We start from the raw sequence: 19,920 nt of genomic DNA on the forward strand, positions 1-19,920 counted from the left end.
TTGTTTTGAATGTCGCCTTTTGTGTTTATATATTTTAACTTCAATCCCATAATGCTGTGACCTTGGTGTAATATTTACTTTATTCTCCTAATACAAGTACTTTAATATTGCAATGATGACCTGATACTCTTGACCGGGGTACCCAACCCTGCTCCTGGAGGGCTACCTTCATGAAGGCTTTGGTTTTTTAACACTACTCCATCACTCTTACTTGATATTTTCAAGTGATCTATAAGTGACACTATAATCAACTGGTTTGGGTGTATTTGATTAGGGTTGAGGCTAAACTCTAGCCTTTCAAGAGCATGGCTGACTATACCTGCTCTAGACCAGAATTTCTCAAACCTATCCAGTGGGTCTAGGTTTGAGAAGTACTGCTCTTGAAAACCTCAAAATTGCACACTTTGTAATATTAAAGTGGCACTAAATGTCATTGCAACTCATATTATCATTAAGAAATGTAAAAAAAACTAAAAAAACAATTACTGTGTAAATCTAAGCCATTTTTCCGATACACCTTGGCTTACTTAGAGTACTGTGTTCTGCGGGCATGGAAACCTGTCTCTCCACGGACTGGAATTCAGGTCAACATCTTCTTAAGGTATCCAGGTTAAAGTAACCAGCTGATTAATGCGTCTAGAGGAACTGAACTCCCTCCAGGCTGTGTGGACATGGCAACCATACTTATGTTGTGGCTGATGTTCCTAAGGAACCGGGCAAAAGGATGCAAGGAGGTCTGATATCCTGAAACTCACAGCTGGCCTGCTCAGCTGAGCTCTGGTGGGAATAGTCTCCATTTAGATCTTTTAAGCAGCTCAAGTTTTATTTGTGCTTACTGATTTTAGGAACTTATTAGTTTGTCACATTCTCAGATGGTATGACTGTGAACTTCTCATGCACCAAGAGTGCATCAGGCCAGACTCAAAGGTGATTCTACAGTGATTCTAAAGTGTTCTGAGTGGTTTAATGGATTGCTAGTTGCTAAGGTGTTCTGGGTTCCCTAGTGAGAAATGAGAAACAGTATATAATAAATAAAATAATAAACAAGCTTAATATTCTGTGTTAAGAACATATTTGCTGTTGTGGTAGTGGGAGATTGTTTCAACCCCTGCCCAAGAGTGACCCCATCAGTGAAGGGAGTTTCTTTGCCCCGGCCAGGGTCACAATATCGGAGCCTGGAATCACAGCAGACTCCAAAACATCCGTTGCTATGGATGGTCAACAAACACTTTAAAAGGAACACTCCACTTTTTTTTAAAAGTAGGCTAATTTTCCAACTTCCAGTTAAACAGTTGAGTTTTAACGTTTTCAAATCCATTCAGCCGATATTCGGGTCTGGCAGCGGTAGCACTTTTAGCTTAGCATAGATCACTGAATCTGATTAGACTGTTAGCATCTCACTCAAAAATGACCAAAGAGTTTCTATATTTTTATTTAAAACTTGACTCTTCTGTTGTTACATCGTGTACCAAGGCCAACGGAAAATGAAAAGTTGCGATTTTCTCTCATACAGGTGTAATAATGAAGGAACTTCGCTCCCGTACCATGGGAGCAGCAATTTTTAGGCGCTGCGTAATTTCACTGCACATGCAGCACCCATGATAGGGCAGCAAAGTTCCTTGATTATTATGCCGAAATGAGGGTATAGTTCCTAGCCATATCGGCCTAGAAAACCGCAACTTTTAATTTTCCGTCGGTCTTAGAACACAATACAACTACAAAAGAGTAAAGTTTTAAATAGGAAAAAAAAAGATACTTTGGTCACTTTTGAGCAGGATGCTAATGGTTTTAGATGCCCTGATCAACCTGACCATCATCTCATTCAGTCTACCCCTTCATCCTCTTTCTATTCTTCCCCAACATCTGGTTCAATTAACTACTCCATAGCTTGTTTGTTGTGTGGTCCTTGCTCGGAAATAGAATGGTAAATGTGATCCTGTGATATTGGTTGTGAAATATATGTAGAACATTTTTGCAATCTCAGTCAAATTGTAAGACAATATTAGTTAAGAGGTAGACCTTCAAGTTGTTTCACTGGGTAATTTCAAGTAGTCCTTGTCCAGTCCACTCTAAATAATTTATCATACTTCAGAACGTGAGTTTAGCTTGACAACATCTTTCATTGCATGTATTTTCTTTGCTGGCTGCTGTCATAGTATTTTGGTTTCCACTGGACTGGAGGGACCAGGTTCACAATAGGTTGCATCTGAACAATATTTATGACCTTACTTGTTTCCTTTTCCTCCATGTCCTTGTGTATAAGAAAAAAACTTTGGGAGATTCAAAAATGAGACATCTTTTAGATCACATCATGTGATGGCATTATTGGCACTAGAATAATCTCATGAAATTTTCCACAAACATGCAGGAAATAATGACTGGTTAGATCAACAGGTGTAAACTAACAAAAGGGAAATCCCTCTTCTGAACTGTACCCATGTGTACTTTCCCACTCATAAAAAAATAAATAAAAGGACAGGTCACAGTGATTCACTTGCTGGCCATTTTATTGAAGTTATTTTACAGTGGAACCAATGATAACAGAATGAAGCCAGCATTTAAAGGCAAAATTACCCCCCCCCCCCCTCAAAAAAAAAAAAAAAAAAAAAACACCTGTTCTACATGCTATATATGAGCCTAATTAAATCATGCTCACTTGAAAAAAAAAAAAAAGTTCATAAAAACATACAATTAAAATAAAATTAATGACTAATACAATATACTTCACCATTAACTTCATTTTAAATGTACCTTCCGTTGGTATTCTTCCATGCACAATTTCTAACAATATTTTATATATAAATTAAGACTTTTAGGCGCATAAAATGCCATAAAGCAGTATCCCACTCATACAAAGCACCTACAGGTTTAAAAAATAAAATAAAATAAATTCCTTAAGGTGATTCCTTATGAAAACAAATGGTTGAACTTGGGACAACATCATGAATTTCTGTACAACTCAAACGGATAAGTGATAATCCACAGCTAAACAAACACAGAGCGCCAAAACAGACCAGAATGGAAGTCCAATGCCTCATACTGAAAAATTACAACGTTCTTAAAATAAATATCTTACATTTGCTTAAAATAAATAATGATCTTAACACTTCACTGTGGCAAATGCAAAATGTAAAGTAAAAATTGTTGTGCACTACATCGATGAAAGGGCATGTGTTTCTTTAAAGCACTACAGTTGAGAGACAGAACCTTCTGCTGTTACCTTGAGGTAGATAACGCCTTTACAAACCTACAGCTAACGCATCGCAAACCTATGGTTAATGCTTGCTGTGCTGGCATCACGTTTGAGGAAGTTTACAGTATGATCAAAATTACAAAAAGGCTCTGCTTTTAAACGGAAAGGTGGAAAAGGTTAAATCTATACATTAGCCTTAATTAAAAACAACAGGAAGAGAAAGTCAGTCCTATTGGATGTCAGTCAGAAGGTCATATGATATCAGTGACAGCGTCTCTCACACGGTTAGTGCATTATTCTGCACTCTTTTTCTCTATTCCTTTGCTTGCAAATGTATAAACCAACTATTTCACTACTGAACAGTCGTTCCTCTGTCTTTCCGTAATACGTTTCTGAATCTACAGTACCCTGTGTGCAAATGTCATGGCGTTAAGTTTCTTTTTAAATATATATAATATCGGAGTTGAAACTGAAAATTAGAGGGCAAAAACATTTAATGTGAGGGAAAACAGTCCAGCACTTTGGATGAATATATGAACGGAATTAACATTTAATCCAGACTTAAAAAAGAAAAAAAAAAAAGAAATGTTTCCTCAAAAAGTAACCATGTGTGTAAAAAAAACTATTCAAGTACAGAAATGCATAACTATAAAAATACGTTGGACTCTGCTTGAACGGGGTGGATTGTTTAATTTAAATGCTTGAAAATGCTGCTGTAGGTTTTATGGGCGATTTGTGGGGAGCGCTTAACAGCAGAGGGCGTTAACGTTGCCTGGATGGACTTCAGAGGAATGTCACCCGCTCCCTCGAACCCCGGAATGGCCAGAGACTCCAGCTGCATGTTAAAGACGATTTCACCGCCGCAGGATATGAAGTCATCCTCCAGAGTGGACTCCTCGACAGGTTCGGGGATCTCGGACTCCACCTCCTCGCGCTTGTTGAAGAGGCGGTCTAAGTAACTGCTCTGGCAGCTGCTGTTCTCCTTCTGGAGCTGCTCATCTTTGCGGACGTCCCAGCAAGCCTCGTCGATTATGCTGCTCTCGGTAACGTCACTGTCCGTGAAACTCTCCCAAGGACAGGGTGCTCGGACGCCGAGCTGCGCCAGGTTGACTAGACACTTCTCTTCCTTCTCCTGACTGATGGATTTGGACATGAAGCCGCAAGGAGCACGGGTGTCCAGCTGGGAAACGGAGGTGTTCAACTCATTCAGGAGGTCAACGTCATCAGATTCTGGCTGAAGGCTCATTTTGATGGTGCTGGCGATAAACGAATCAAAGTCGAAGCCCTGGTTGTGGTTCTGGTGTTTTTCCTGTTCGCGATCCTTCTCGGCCACGCAGTGGTTCTGAGATGCCTCTTGCAGGGCGATCTGGGCTTTGACCAGTCCGTTCTTCTCACACTTGGTCTTGCCTTTTTTGTCGTTCTTCTCTTTGCTTTGCTGTTCTTTCCAATTGGAGAGGTCAATGATGAGTTTGGGCTCATAGTAGTGATTCACCTCACTGTCCCTCCAGATCAGATTGTCCAGGTAGGACGGGGACACCGCTTTGTAGTTGCAAGTGTAGCTGCACTCCTGGTCGCAGTATTTGTTCTCATGGTGATCTTCCTGTTGCCACGAGCGCTCTGGTGGAAGATCGAACGATGGATCCTCTAGGAACTTCTCACATTCCCCATCCATGTATTTCCGTGGATCGATCTGGACCTCCTCCTCGTCCGTGACATCTGACATAGCCCGAGGATCACGCTGCACGTCTTCCAGTTCATGGGTGCTGTGCAAGTTCCAGTCTTGATCAGAAAACTGACTTTCATGGTACCTACAGTGTCAAGGACAAACAAAACAATTATGGCATTGGCAAGATGGCAGCCAGGAGAACTGGTTTCTTTACACCGTTTCTGCTCTAAAACTCATGACCACATAGACTGATGAACCAATACTAGAATTTCCATTAGGCGAGGCTCACCTTTCCCAGTTGTAGATGTGACTGTGACTCTCATCCATAAGCAAGATGTCATCCACCTCATCCTCGATGTGGAAGGGGTGCAAGGACACTGGTTCGTCTAAAGGGAAGGAGTAATCGCTCATGTATGGGTGAGCAAGAGCCTCTTCCGCAGTGAGCCGGTCCATGGGGTTAAACGTCAAGATCTTCTCCAGAAAATCCAAGGCTACAGTGAACAAATTAACAAAAATATTTGAGATTAGACTGCCAACTCTGGTTTAGTATAGAGAAACAGAACAGAGATAATTTTCTGAAATTACAGAACCCTATGTAAGGGAGTGTGCAAGTTTCAATGAATTTAAGATTCTATAAAATGAAGTTTCTAGGAATTGAAATGCATTCTGTAAAAATTCAACTAACCCTCAGGGCTGACACCGGGCAATAACTTGGCAAGTGGCGTGTGTGGTTCTGACATGTCGTTCTTGATAAAGACAGGTATTACACTTTGGAGCTCCAGTCTGTCTTCCTCATGGACTACCGGAATGGATTCCAGAATCAGCTGCATCTGTTCCAGCTCGTGAGCTCCTGCGCACAAATACAAATGTTTGATTCAGAAACTGTGTCAAGGAAATTGCACTGCCAATATTGACACAAGAGACATGTATACTCAAACACACTGGCCTAGTTAGTGTGCATGTTTGAGTTTGGCAAGGCTGAGGGTTAATATTAATCTCAAGAGTCCCAACGGCATTTGAATAATACATTTCCACCACTCTCCCATTTGGACAGGATTGCTGGATAAGCACTTGTTAAAATAAATCTAGAGAGACTGAACTCACAATTAAAATTCAGATTTTCCATGGTATTGGCAACCCTTTTAACCAGCTGGCCTAAACTTGCATCCATTAAATTGCATTAAAACAGTTCTGCCCCAGTTTCCAAATGTTTGAGTTCACAGAAACCACTTCTCTCTTTTACTTATACAAAAGAAAAGAACTAAAACACCTTGTCCTATTTCATTAGAATACACTAAGAATACAGGAAATTACCTTCAGCTACCTGAACTTATGTGCAAGATAAGATAGCATCACAAAGAAAAAAAAAAAGGAGCAGAATAAAAGAAAGACAAACTACTATAACACAAGATTATAGGACTAATTTAGACATACAACACACTTTAATACCTGCAAATAGAGTTTTTCCAGTCAGCATTTCAGCAAAGATGCACCCTGCGGCCCACATGTCAATGGCTTTGGTGTAGTTATTTGGGGAAAGGAGCAGACGAGGAGAACGATACCATTTAGTGACCAGTCCCTCAGACAGATGCCCCTATGGGAGATAAAGGAACATTTCTTATAACCAGTGTCACCCAAAGATCATTGGCAATAAAACTGCAGTTACAAAACATCCTTAAAGACTTGCAGAAACTGTGATTCACACACACACACATATATTGTGACATAACACACCCTACTGCTTGCGCTTTTAATAATTCACGTTGCTCAACTCATTTCATTCATTGACGAGGTCAAGCACAACAATGCATGTACAAAACACTGGATAGCAGTACTAGACATTCCTGACTAAAGCAGGGTTACCAGCTCCAACACATGGTAAGGTTTAACATCTAAACTTTAGCTGAAAAGACAAATCGGTCTACAGCTGTACCCTAAGATGCAAAATTTGCTCCAAGAAACATCTGAAGGACAAACAGAGAGACAATGACTAAAGGATGACACAAATGGACACACAGACAGACAGACAGATCAAAACAAATAAGCAGTTCCTCTGGACAAGAACCTGGATAATCCGTTTTATGCCTGACACAACGGCAGACAGACAAGTCAGTGACACCAATCTGCTAGAATGGGTCACCGTTCATACTAAACACCCTCACACAAACTCAGTGTACACATCCAGTGGCCAAAACAAACAAAGTCTTGTGATTCTTGAGGCCAGTATTTTCCCAACAGTTCAATGTGAGGGCTATTTTTGACTCCATGGTCGTGTTCTTTTCAGGGTGTGTGTCAAGATATTAAAACCAGATTACAGCAGACCATATGTTCACAATTGACCACTGAAAAACCTTTTCAGGAGCAACAAATACCGTCAGAGCATGACAGAATGAGAAATCATTTCTCACCATGACCTGACCTCAGTGTCCTTTCACTCCCTCTTAAAACAGCAAGATGCTTGGAAGAACACCAACTTAAAGGATTACAAAACAATTACCAGTCATAGTTTCTTCATAAAAGGTCTTGTGCAGGGTTACATAATGCAATGAGAGCAGATTACCTGGAAGTAGATTACCAACATTCAGATCACATTCTACTCAAAAGCCCTATTCGAACGGGACTAGTTTTCTAAACTATGTTTGAGTTTTGATCCTTATCACCTGACGGCTGTGATTTTCATGTACCAATTCAGACAGGACTAACATCTCAGTGTTTATTACAGAGGCGGAAGGGTCTGTTTTGTACATCAGGGCATTTCAGAGATCAGGCGCCCTGTATGCATGCATTGCGCAGGCTATAGTCATTCGGATTGATTACCATTTAGTATAATCAGTTTTACTACAAATAGCATGGTAAAGCTAGTAGCAAAACCATGTAAATGTGTGGTTACTTTAACTTTAAAATTTAGTAAAATTATTTATTTGTAGTAAACCCATGTTTAATTTTAATAAAAAACAAATTTTGGTAAATTCACATTGGCCAAAACACGCAAGGAAACACGTTGTGAAAAAAAAATAAACACCGGCAATCACAGATATCACCATTCGGACGGGATTCGTTTTCTCAGAGGATCAATGAGTTTGCTGAAAAAAGTAGGTAATTTGCTCTGGAATTATTACAGAGGTTGTTCGAGAAAAACACAATTGAATTGAAAATGAAACACATTTCTCTAACAACCCCCTATAAAACTAGTCCCATCCAAATAGGGCTACATTATTTTACATTTTTACTATTTTAAAAAATAAAAATAAGATCCTGCTAAAGGATTAAATTTAAACCTAATCTTTCTAAAGACACCACACCTTACCCCAATCCAAAAAGAAAAAACAAACAACTGTCAAGACGACCTGTAATTAAACACGTGATATGGCATCGGAGTACAACCTCTTTAAAGAGCAATAGCATAACTCTTAACATGCAGCTGAATTTGATGTATTAAAATACTGCATGATTAATCAAACAAAAAATGTTATATGGCTTAGTGATTATTCTAAAAGGCGGCAACTTAAAGGAATAGTTCATAAAAATTAATTGTCATTTACTCACCCTCATGTTGTTCTAAACCTGTATCAGTTTTTATGTTGAACATAAAAGATGATATTTTTTAAGTATATTTATAATCAAACAGTTGATGGCCCCCCATTGACTACCAAAGTTTTTCTTTCCCTACTATGGAATTCTTATTTTGTGTTCATCATAAGAAAGAAACTCACACAGGTTTGTAATGACATCAGGGTGTGTAACTTATGACAATTAAAATTTTGGGGTGAACTATCAAATAAAAAAAAAAAATCAAAATTGTTTATTTCCTGAAAGTTCTGTCTGCAGTTCTGTTCTTGCTTCAAATTTCAAAATTCATATCATATAATTTAGATTAAAAACTGTTTGGATCTTGATTAAAATACAGTAGGGCCGTCACTTTTGAGAAAAATCTAATTCGAACGGATATCGAATATCATGCAATGTATTTGAATATCTACGTGCCACCCATCAAACCTAACAAGTCATGACACATTTTAGGCAACTCATTTGAATGTTAAATAAATCCACCCTCGCTGGTGGCATGAGGTGGTATATGACTCATGCAAACTGTGGGAGGAGCTTCAAACCGACCAGCAAGAAGTATAGGCTAAATGTCACACATAATTGACAGATTTCATCACAGCTCATATTTATCGGAGTTTCTGAAGGCAATCATTACTACTACTCATAAATCGGGAACTTAACTCATCCTACACCATTTGAAATCTGAAAAAAAAACTTTTTTTTTTCTTCTTCACAAAAGGAATTAGCATCTCCTTTCTTTTTGTTCTTCCATATGAGAACACAGGGTGAATACAAATAATATTCCATTTCAGTTCTAAGGTCATCGGAGGCCACAAAAGTAGGTCAAAGTCTGGTGATGGAGTCAGTTCAGACTGGTTTCAGAGCTTCCCTGTAAAATGTCAATGTGAGAAAAACAGCTGAGGGAAGTAAGAAACAATCCAGGGCAAATTTATGCCTCTAAAAGTCATTACTGTCAAGTCACCACATTTAATATATGCACATGTGCACAACGAACAGAGGAGCCCCTTTTCAGCCCAGTGTGTGTGTTGGGGGGGGGGGACCAGCCTCTGGTAACTTCACAAAAACTCTAAAACCTCAAACAGCTGCAGAGATGAGGCAGAAACCCAAGTCAGAACCCAATGACACACGCTAGCATCAAAAGTGGGACTTGGCTAAGCTCTCTGGATTCGGGTTTTCTTCCAACACAGACAAAGAGAAAAGAGGAGAGGGGGAAGTGAAGGAGGGAAAGTAGAGGGTTGATCCACTCTGCACGTGAATTCCAAACATTCCTCAGACAGTCTCGGATTTCTAGAGCAGACCAGCTCAAGAAAAAAAAAAAAGTCCTCTAAAAATAAGCAGCTGCCCTTCAATACAAGGTTCCTCTCACAATATTTTAAAAGCCCATGTTCTACACTTCTACCATTTTTTTTTTCTCTGACTAATCATGGACAAAACTTAACCTTAGGCTAGCTGCACACTAGACGATTTTAAATCGCATCCCCAAACAATCGGGGGGTGGGGTGCAAAAAATCCTCTATTGTGTGGTGTCTTCAGGATTATGTATCTGCTCCCGATCGAGACTGATCCTAATTGATCAGGCTGCCTCTGACATGATCCCCATGATAGCAATTGAGTTGAGCAGTCTGATTGGCCAAAAAAAAAAAAAAGCCAAACTCCCATCAAATTTAACTGAACAGTCTCTTTACTTCATTACGCTTCACATAATAAACACTATTTGTATGACAAACAGAATTTCTTCCAACGTAGAGCAATCCAAATTAGTGGCTTACAAGGTTTCATTATAGTTAGCATGCTGTCTTAGACAACTGCTACCCATGTATGGGAGTAGACAATACAATATTGAATTATCAAAACAATGAGAAAATGTCCCATTTAAAAAGATCACTTGCCATTGGTACAGCAAGTTTTCTTCTGAAAAAGTTGCAAGAACAAAAAACTAAATAAAATGACCTTCAAAATTACAGAATAAATCACCATACAAATCTTGGGAACAAAAATCCTATTGCTTTCTTCCATACACAAAGCATGTTGTGGATGTGGAGGGGTTCAAGTTAAAGCTTCCAGTCACTGGTGAATCATTACCTCTCCAGGTCTGAGAAACCTCGTTCAAACATTGTCTAATTACACTTTCTCCCAGCTCTGACTAGTACTGCCATGTTCCAAACAATGATTTTTCAGTCACGGTGGTCTTAGCTTATGTTTAGTTCTTAAACAACAGCCTGTCTAAATTATAGCTTGAAGCTAGATCATATTTAGCCCTTCAAAAATGACCCCATTTGCATGGACCGGAGCCCCGTCCTACTGGATGCAGGCTTAACTGGATTGCCTTCACTCACTGAAAAAGTCCAACATGTGATAGCCACATCTGACGTTAATGTTAATTGGTCATGATACAAGAATAAATTGTCTTTTAACAAAATAAGTGGCATCTTTTGTATATAAATGGGAAAAAAAAAATTTCTTAAATCTTGTAGCAATACATTCTAAGGAATGCAACGAGAGAAAAAAAAGAAAAGAAAAAAAGACAACGCATGAGGGGAAAAAAGCTCATGAATATAAAGCTAGAGAGTGAAATGGCTGAGGTTTGATTCCCACAAACCTCCATAAACCACCACTGAAGTGCTGACTGCAGAAAAGGGTCGTTTTACAAATGCACAAAACTGCTTAAACAGGTCAGCAAATGTGAGCACAGCAGTTTGACAAGTCTGCAGCAAAGAGAAGAAGAAGAAAAAAAAAGAGGAGGAATGGATAAAGCAAAGTGTGAGAAAGTCAACCTCTTTACAAAAACATGATTTTTTCTATGACATTAGCGATCATGTTACATAAACATGAATGTCCTTATATGTAAATCTGGTTGTGTTCGGACGGTGTATGTGCAAATGTGTTAGCCCGTACATATGCCTCTTTTGAGCAGACTTGTGTCATTTCAACACCCTAATCAGAATATCCACAGTTCCCTTATATCTGTATGTCTAAAGGTTATTTATGATCACTATGAGAAACAGACAAGTTAAGCTATTAAAGATAGTTGCCTTTCTGGAATGTAAAGGAGACAGACTCCACACAAAATTAAAACACAAGGAACATAAATCATTCACACAGATGGATAACATCATCATAAGCATTTCATGACCTACATTCTGAAATTCACTGTGCTGTTGTGAATGAAAATTAACAAGCTGGTTAAACTACTGTGCAAGCACAAAAAAAACTAACTTAAAACGGCAAGAGTAAGAATGCTTCCACAAGAAAACTGTGGGAAAAGAATATTTTCTTATAGCTGAAAACCAAAAAGAAAGTGTATTAAATGATTTAATAAGCAATCAAATTTACAAGTTGTAACTGTCTGAACTGTTCAAAGGAAGTTTATACAACTTTACATGATAATGATGAATAATTATGTTTCTACTCAAAGCCACTGCTGAAATAAACATTAAACAGTGACTGTAATATCTTGTTTTCATAACAGATTTTTTGAAACGTGATGCAATTTTAAATCTTATTCTGAATAATTTTCCACACTCTCGTTTTTTATACCCATAAACTTTCCATTCTCAAACTTAAGCAAGTTGTCACACGTCAGTAAAGCAGTTGACTCCGTAATTAGAGGACCAGAGCCTGATATCGTCTCACAATTTTCTTGTTCCTTGTAGAACAAACCCAGACCAGCAGTGTACATGCGGGGGAGAGACAGCAGCTATTCATAGATCTGAAGCAGGAACAGCTCTCTCTCTCTCTAAAAGGCTCTGAAGGAGGCCTCTGAATACGTGTGTGAGAGAAGATCTGACTGGCATATGGATCATGTGAGCCCACAGAAGAGAAACGATTACAAATATGAGACACGTGTATGCTTGGATCCAGCCACATACCCCAACATCAGCCAGTGAAAATCTCCTCTCCACAACATACTTGTAAAACCACACACAAAACTGAACTGTTCAAGCAAAGGAACTAATGAGAGAACATTAACAGAAAAGTCGACAGCAGAATTATTCAACTCCCCACTCATGATATGATTATACACTAGATATTCAACTCCTGATTCATAAAGGAACAGCTTTGTCATTCTTTCATACTATTTCTGGACTGTCCGGGTCGACTTCCGAAATATGCAGGAACTATACTGAATTTTAACATACAGGAAAGGGTGACAGAAACAGGAATTCAGGTCATTTCAAGGACAGGGGAACAGGCACAACTGTTTACTTCCTGATACGTCGAATCATTGAATGGAAGGAAATCTCATTCATAGCTCAGCCAAACACCAAAGAAGCCATCTGTATGGTTTTCAATGACACAAAACAGACTTCAAACCCTGAAAGATAGAAACACGAGAAAGAAAAAAAGAAATATACCTTATGGGAATAGTGGGGGTCCATGATACGGGCAAGTCCAAAGTCCCCGATTTTCAGCACCAGGTCCTCAGTGTTGACGAAGAGGTTGGCAGGCTTCAGGTCTCGGTGAAGCACGTTTGCAGAGTGGATGTATTTGAGTCCTCGCAACAGTTGGTACATGAAGAGCCGTGCGTGATCTTCGGACAACAAGCCTTGTTCCAGTACTTTACAGAGGTCGGTTTCCATGTACTCCTGTACGATGTACACGGAGTTGACCTCCGTCAGAGAGCTCACGTCCTCTGTGAGCCTCCGGCCACTGGGCCCCAGCGTTTCAAACACCTTCACGATGTTGTCGTGATCGAGTCTGCGAATGATCTTGATTTCGCGCAGTGCATGTTTGACGCTCTGAGGGTCGGTTAAGACGATCTTTTTCACAGCGACCCTCTTGTCACAATCGGTGTCAACGGCGGAAAAGACCAGTCCATTGCCCCCATAGCCCAGAGGCTTCAGGTCCATGTAGCGCGGGCCCAGGTCGAAGCCGTGAATGTTCATAAGGCTTTCAAATTTCTCTGCCATTTTGCGGTCTACAAGAGCAACTCTGTGCAGATATTATAGCAGGAAGGATTTCGGATTGAACTGATATGCAGCTGATTTTGAGTTGCAATTACTAGAGCTAATTGAGAAAGGCAAACCTAACTTAACAACGAAAAAGACGAGACAAACACTCAAGCCTACGAAGACTTGAGTGTTTTCCCCCGAGTGACTGTTACAGCGTATTCATCATCCACAGCACTTCTTAGCAGCTTTTTAAATGTCGTTTCTGGGAGATTTTTCTTTCAATTTCAGCGTTAAATGGAATGAATTTGGAGGCCAATCAAATATCTCTGAACGTAACTGAAATAAGTCATCACCTATAAAACCATCGTCACAGTGCAGAAGTTTTCAGTGTATGACCGGCCCTGAGCAGCAGCATTACTAACGGTCCAAGTTAATGGTGATAAATCGACTATTTTTTTTTTCTTTGTATAAAGCACCTGATGTTGTGAAACAGAAAGGGTTGATGATCTCAGAGAGATGATTTCTTCTCAGTGATCAGGTGGCTCCAGCTCACCGCAGTCGCAATCAAAACTATCCTCCATTTTACACTGGGATACCCTGCAAAACAGAGCACAAAACAAGCGATTAGCATTGTACCACAAGTCGGAAGACCAAAACTCAAATTAGAATGCCATTCGCTACGAGCACTTCAGAAATATGCTTCCTCTTTTCTAAGGAGAGGACATAAAAACACAAGACCACAAGTAGCCTACACAAAGAATGAGGACCACTTATTCAGTTCTGAACTTTCCCAAAAAAATTGCTCCGGTACACACTCATGACAGCCCTCTTGGGTGTGTGTGTTTGTTCATGAAACCCCAACTCTGACGCACACTATCTGATGTCATGGTTCCGGTTTCTCCTCCTCAGACTGTAAGATACCCCAGTGATCGTAACACACATGTAATGGATTAACATGGGTCCCAGTCAGTGTCTGAAGTCACAAGGGTTGGGGGGTGATTCAGCCACGTTGCAGTAGTGTGTGAGGGAAATGATGGCCGACCGGCTGCCAACCATTTTGTTAAGGAACGAGCAAACAAACACTTAATAAGTCTAGTACTTATATTAAACCAACACCTATAATACATATTTAAACAAGTGATAAAGTGAAAGTGTGTTAGAAACCAACTACATGTTTTGGATCTACCACATAAACTCCATTAAACACAACAATGACAACATTTAGTTCAGCATTCAACACTCAAAGGAAATGTATTAAGGCTGTCCAGGAATAACTAAGGAAATTAGTAAATAATTAAACATTACAGTAAATGGTGTGAGGATTTGAACAGAATACAATAACTATGCAAAAGAAAAAAGGGAGAAAAAAAAAGAAACACACTATGGTGTAGTATATACGTGGATTGTTTATATTGCAGCCCTGTAAAGATTACAGTTGATCAGGATGTGTTTTTATGGTTATATTGGTCATTTTTGGTCCTCCATTTTGCCGTCGGGCTAACGTACGTTTCCATGCTAAAGCTAAAACTGAACCGGCTCGGAGTCAAAATACTGTTTCAATTAAAAAAACTATAAAACACAATCAATATCCCAGTAAAAACAATAGGAACCCCAAATGTAAAAAAACACTATAAACTGATGTTAAAATAAAACGAACAATAAAAAACGACAGGACTCACATAAACATTGTCACTTTAAAACCGTTTTAAAAATATTAATAACCCAGGTTATTGTGAAATAAAACTCTCTATAACCATACCAATGTCTTACATAAGAGTAAACAATGTCAGTGTAACGATTTACGTGTTAAATCTTGATGTTTTAAGGCGATTCAACGCGTTACCTGAACAAAGAATGTTATTGTGCCACGGCTGATCATCGCGCCGCCCTTTGCCGCTAAAATAAACCATTTAACCTACTTAAATAGCCATACTTACGCCCCAGTCACGCTCCTTTATAAAGCAAAAACATAAAACATGTACTTACTCTTCTCACGGGTGTCATGTATATTGTATTCCTAACCGTTCTTGGTCAGGCTTGTGTGCGCTACCAGCGCTCTTCCCTCGCAAACTGCCGTGTGAAGCTCTTGTGTTGAACAGCTTTGAATAAGCACTTGCTACGCATGCGCATTGCGCGTTTCTATTTCCATCCGCGTGAAGAGCTGCTCTATGAAGCCTGGTGAAGCGTTTCTACGCATGGGCATTGAACGCTCTAAAGTAAGCAACCCTCCCGCTTCTTTTATTTCTATGGGAACCGCGCCGTTTTCAAACTCATCTTTCAATTCAAATTCACTGCAATAACCACAAAATCTATGAAGGGCCAAAGAACTTGAAATTATAACATTGTGCATGGAATTGTGAAATCAACAAATAATTAGGTCAAATTCTTCTAAGAACATAAAAATACAACTATTTATTTATTTATTTATTTATTTATTTGTAATATTTAGTTTAACACAAAACTATTGTAACAGTTAGGCCTATAACTAAATATTTTAAAGAAATTTTAGTATACATATTTTATGCATTCCGTATTTTATAATAATAATAATAAGCTTGATTTATATTTGCGTGGCACAAGCATCCTTTTAAAACTATTAAGCATCTAAAAAGTAAAAAAAAAAAAGGCTAGTCACATGAAATTAAAAAAATAATGTGTTCAAACAGGTTTCCCTAAACCTCCGAACAATAGGGTACTTTTCACTGTTTAACAAACAATAATCTGTTGCCTACAGTTATCACAAGTGCATTTTGTGTGTGATGTTCCATATTAGGAGTCAATGCAGAACTTGTGCAGGGTTACATAACCTACTCTTATTTGCTTTAGTTGTTGTTTCAAGGCAGTTTAATTCCAGATGCTGATTATTACACTTCTCGTCCATCGAGTATAAAGCAGGATTGTTTTGTTCTGTCCAGGTCAGTTTAGTTTGTCCTGTAATAGTCGATGAATAAGTCACTGCTGACACCGGATCTGCCGGTAGGAGCAGACTGCTTCAGATCTCATTGTTCCTATCATTCAAGATTTATTGCAATTAAAGCTACTCCCCAAATAGTTCAGGGTCTGCGGTGATGAACTTTCAGGGTTTACTTACTTACATACTTATGTACTTTGTTAATTCATTCATTCATTCATTCATTCATTCATCTGTCATGTAGCTACTGCAGCATGCAGGCTGTGTCTGCAGTTTATCCATCTTCACAATCACAACAACATCATTGACTTAACTACCCATGACCATTTTAAGAGTAGCCTAACAACAGCATCCATCATGGGTTCTTATCTGATGTACAGACAGCATGTTCTGAGCTCTACTCACTGCATTTGGGTCGATTAGCTGCCCACTCCCTGTTCCGTCTCTGTTATTTCCAGAAAGCACGTTATGGTTATTATCCGAGCGTCTTCATATGACTATGAGCAGAGGTCTGACCGCAGGACGCATGTTGATGCTGCAACGTCGCCGCAGACGAGCTGTCTAAAAAACATGATTCTCACAAGCCTCCAGGCTGATACTGTAACCAACACGGTTTTAAACACACTAAATGTAGCTAAAATGAGCTGCATGAGGCAGAACTGGGCTTTATGTCCTGCGCCAGAGCTGAATGAATGGATGGATGCTGCGCAGCATCAGCAGCCCCTAAGCAGAGGCGCGCATGTGAATCCCCATGTGCTCGTGTATGCCGCACTACGACTGCGCTTTGGAGTGACACCAGCACTGCCATGTGTGAGCCCTATTCATCATATCACATGTTTTATAGTCCTAAATCCCAGCAGAAAACATTTTATAGATTACTGTAACATTATAAATACAAAATATACTGTTTATTATGGATTATGTATTAATTATGTATTAATGACATAGGCTATTTGATGATGTTTAATATTGGACAGTATACAGTGGGGACTTGCTGGGTTCTTTCAACCCAAGTTTGGTTCAAATATGGAATAATCCCAACTTTTGGGTTACAATTTGAATGTAAAAATTCAAACCAACATCTGGGTTAGTCCATGTTTTTAGTTTAGTTTAATTGGAAGTACTAAAATAACTAAATGAATAAAAATGTGCGTGTGTGTGTGTATGTGTATATATATAGAGAGAGAGAGAGAGAGGCTAGAAAATTTGAATCAAAAACTAGAAAATGTAAAAATAAAATAATTCAAAATGTTAACAAATCTAGAATATCAGTGATAATAACATAACACAACTTGAGCTCTCCAGTCAATGTATGGAAAATGGCAAGATTTACATTCTGCAAGACATTATTTTGTGTGTGTGTGTGTGTGGGGGGGGGGGGGGTATAATAAATATTCAAGTCTAATATAAAGTGCAAACTATACATGTGGAAATATTAAGAGGTTACCCTTCTCTGTAGCAATGTTGTGTAACAAGGAGACGTATAGTATTACTGCTTATTAAAATTTTATGATGGAAGAGTTTCACACAGCCCTGTTTCACACTTAACGTCTTATAGGTCAGCTGCTCTAGAAGCCCAAATCCACCCATGCAACTCATGCAGGACCCATTTAAACCTTTGATTGTAGAGGGATTCATTTGAATAAGGATAAAAATAAACACAAGCCAGTGGTGTGATAATGTGGACTTTGTGTCTACCTGCAGCATGTGGAAGGTTAACAGTAGGTGTTGGGTAAGAGCTGAGGTGTGTCACTCCCTCACACACGTCAGACATTGAGGTTTATTACCCTCTCTGACACCAGACCATCTTAAATAAAAACAAATGCTCACGACCTAAAATTTAGAAAATAACAACATTTCATAGAAATCACATGTGAGGTTTTGCCTTTTTACCTTTGGAAGCTTATTTAGATGAATCACACAACCAAGATTATCTATTCACAATATGAACACAACACCAAAAATAAACGTGTAATGTTTTAAGCATTAACACACTATTTAACATGCTTTTATTTCCCTTGGGGGAAATCATGGGTGGCTGATAAAGGGCACAATGGCCAGTCACTTTATAATTCTTAGGTCACGGCTGCTTGGCGTCAACCTGCAAGCATTGTGAAAACAGCCTGTATTAAATGAACCAGCGGGCTACCATTACAACTTGACACCATCACAGTTAATTACATAATGTTCAGATGATTGACAAATCCATCCTGCAGAGAGATTCATCCTAGTTCAACGTCTCTGAGAAACTACTGATAAAACTATAAAGCCGTAGAGGAATGTTCCATGATCTATCGTTTACATAATCCAGTGAGCCAGTTATTACGGTCCAATGAGCCTCCTACACCCTCTCACGACTCTCCTTGCTGGACGCCTATGTACCATATTCTGTTTACTGCTTGTGAGCACATGCTGTCTACAGTTTTATTGGGGAATCAGTGCTCTTCTTACCAAATTTGGTAAGTACATAGTACATACCAAATACATAGTTGATTTGTGCGCCCTATAATTATATTATTGTGTACTCGGGGTCATATCTATTCACTTAATGATGTTCCAGTGGAGCTGTGCAGTAACTGTGCTGGTTTAGGCGTCACTGATGCACTTCTGATTATGAGAGTTTTGAAGCTTCGCTATGCACAAGTGAGCCATGCCAGGACCTTCCTGTCACTCCTAAATCCTGAAGCTGTCCGTGTGCACCATTTCTGGGACCCTTCCCAACCTGTCATCATAAATCGGCCGAAACATTCAGGGTCTATATTAAATGTCCTCAGAGAGAGAAGGACACCAGGAGAAAAGGTCTCAGCTGTCTTATAAGTGTCACCTTATTAGTAAGTGTTACAAATTAAGCAGCAAGGATCGAAGTGGAGTCAGGTAAGAACAAGTAACTTACCATGGCTGAATTCATCCAACAACAGCTGGGAATGCATTTTTAAATCAGTAATCCATGCAAAAGTGTCAAAGAAGTGAGAAAAAGTATCCAACAAGACAGTATCCAGTACAGAGAGGTTAAAAGCAGGTTGACAGAGACAGCCAGAGGGTGTCCAGAGCAGTAGTGGTGTGGAAGAACACTCATCTGTTTCTGGACTCGGGCTCCATAGTGGGCTGTTATAGGCTGGGAGAGAAGGGGCGGAGTTTCTTCTGTGTATGGTTCTGTTATTCAGCCCCAACTCTAGTTCAATTGCAGGTTACTCTACAAGCTCTCTCTCTCTCTCATGATCAACTATCTCTCCTGCTCCTGAATTCAATCTTTTTTTTTTCTTACACTTTTTACCCATTTTACTTTGTGTCATTCAAATTACTTGGGTGTTCGGTGCACATACACAAACTAAGATTATTATTATTAGAATTATTAGAATTTTTTATAGACAGCAGCAGGCTGACTGCTGTTTGAGTTTGAGGTGAATCAAACAAAAGTGAAAATGGCATATCTGCTTTAATAAAACATGACTGTTCACTGTAGGCTGAAGTATAAAGTTCAGACTAACTACTCCTTTAACAGACACACCTTTTAATAGATTCATATTGCATGAATTATGATTAGCGCACATGATAAATTAATCTGATACGATGCACGTGATCTTTGAATCCAATGCGGATTTTGAATTTAGTTCTAAGTCCTCTTAATTTTTGAACCACATCATTCCAAAAACACCTGTCATAAGGCCAATTTTTGTGATTCAGTACCTAA

The 19,920-nt window shown here is 39.1% G+C and overlaps 1 protein-coding gene across 2 annotated transcripts; it reads right to left on the reverse strand.

Moving 5' to 3' along the window:
- Window positions 1-3,669: 3,669 nt before the first annotated feature.
- LOC113118568 (mitogen-activated protein kinase 6) lies at window positions 3,670-19,312 on the reverse strand. Of its 2 annotated transcripts, none has more exons than XM_026287844.1 (6): window positions 19,123-19,312; window positions 12,782-13,915; window positions 6,309-6,453; window positions 5,545-5,709; window positions 5,149-5,350; window positions 3,670-5,001 (listed from the first exon to the last, which is right to left on the reverse strand). In XM_026287844.1, the coding sequence occupies exons 2-6, from the start codon at window positions 13,334-13,336 to the stop codon at window positions 3,882-3,884; spliced, it is 2,187 nt and encodes a 728-aa protein (XP_026143629.1). In that variant the 5' UTR covers window positions 13,337-13,915; window positions 19,123-19,312; the 3' UTR covers window positions 3,670-3,881. The 2 variants fall into 2 exon arrangements, with proteins under 2 accessions (XP_026143629.1, XP_026143628.1); XM_026287843.1 differs by lacking the exon at window positions 19,123-19,312 and adding an exon at window positions 15,305-15,458.
- Between the last annotated feature and the right edge of the window lie 608 nt (window positions 19,313-19,920).

This window comes from Carassius auratus, chromosome 18 (genome assembly GCF_003368295.1).
Source record: "Carassius auratus strain Wakin chromosome 18, ASM336829v1, whole genome shotgun sequence".
NCBI lineage: Eukaryota > Metazoa > Chordata > Actinopteri > Cypriniformes > Cyprinidae > Carassius > Carassius auratus.

What these genes read in the sequence shown, in the direction of transcription:
- LOC113118568 (XM_026287844.1), bottom strand. Translation starts at nt 13,336, where the DNA reads ATGGCAGAGAAATTTGAAAGCCTTATGAACATTCACGGCTTCGACCTG. An exon ending in ACCCCCACTATTCCCATAAG is followed by an intron (nt 6,454 to 12,781) that starts GTATATTTCTTT and finishes TATCTCCCATAG; the next exon opens with GGGCATCTGTCTGAGGGACT. An exon ending in CACATCTACAACTGGGAAAG is followed by an intron (nt 5,002 to 5,148) that starts GTGAGCCTCGCC and finishes TTGACACTGTAG; the next exon opens with GTACCATGAAAGTCAGTTTT.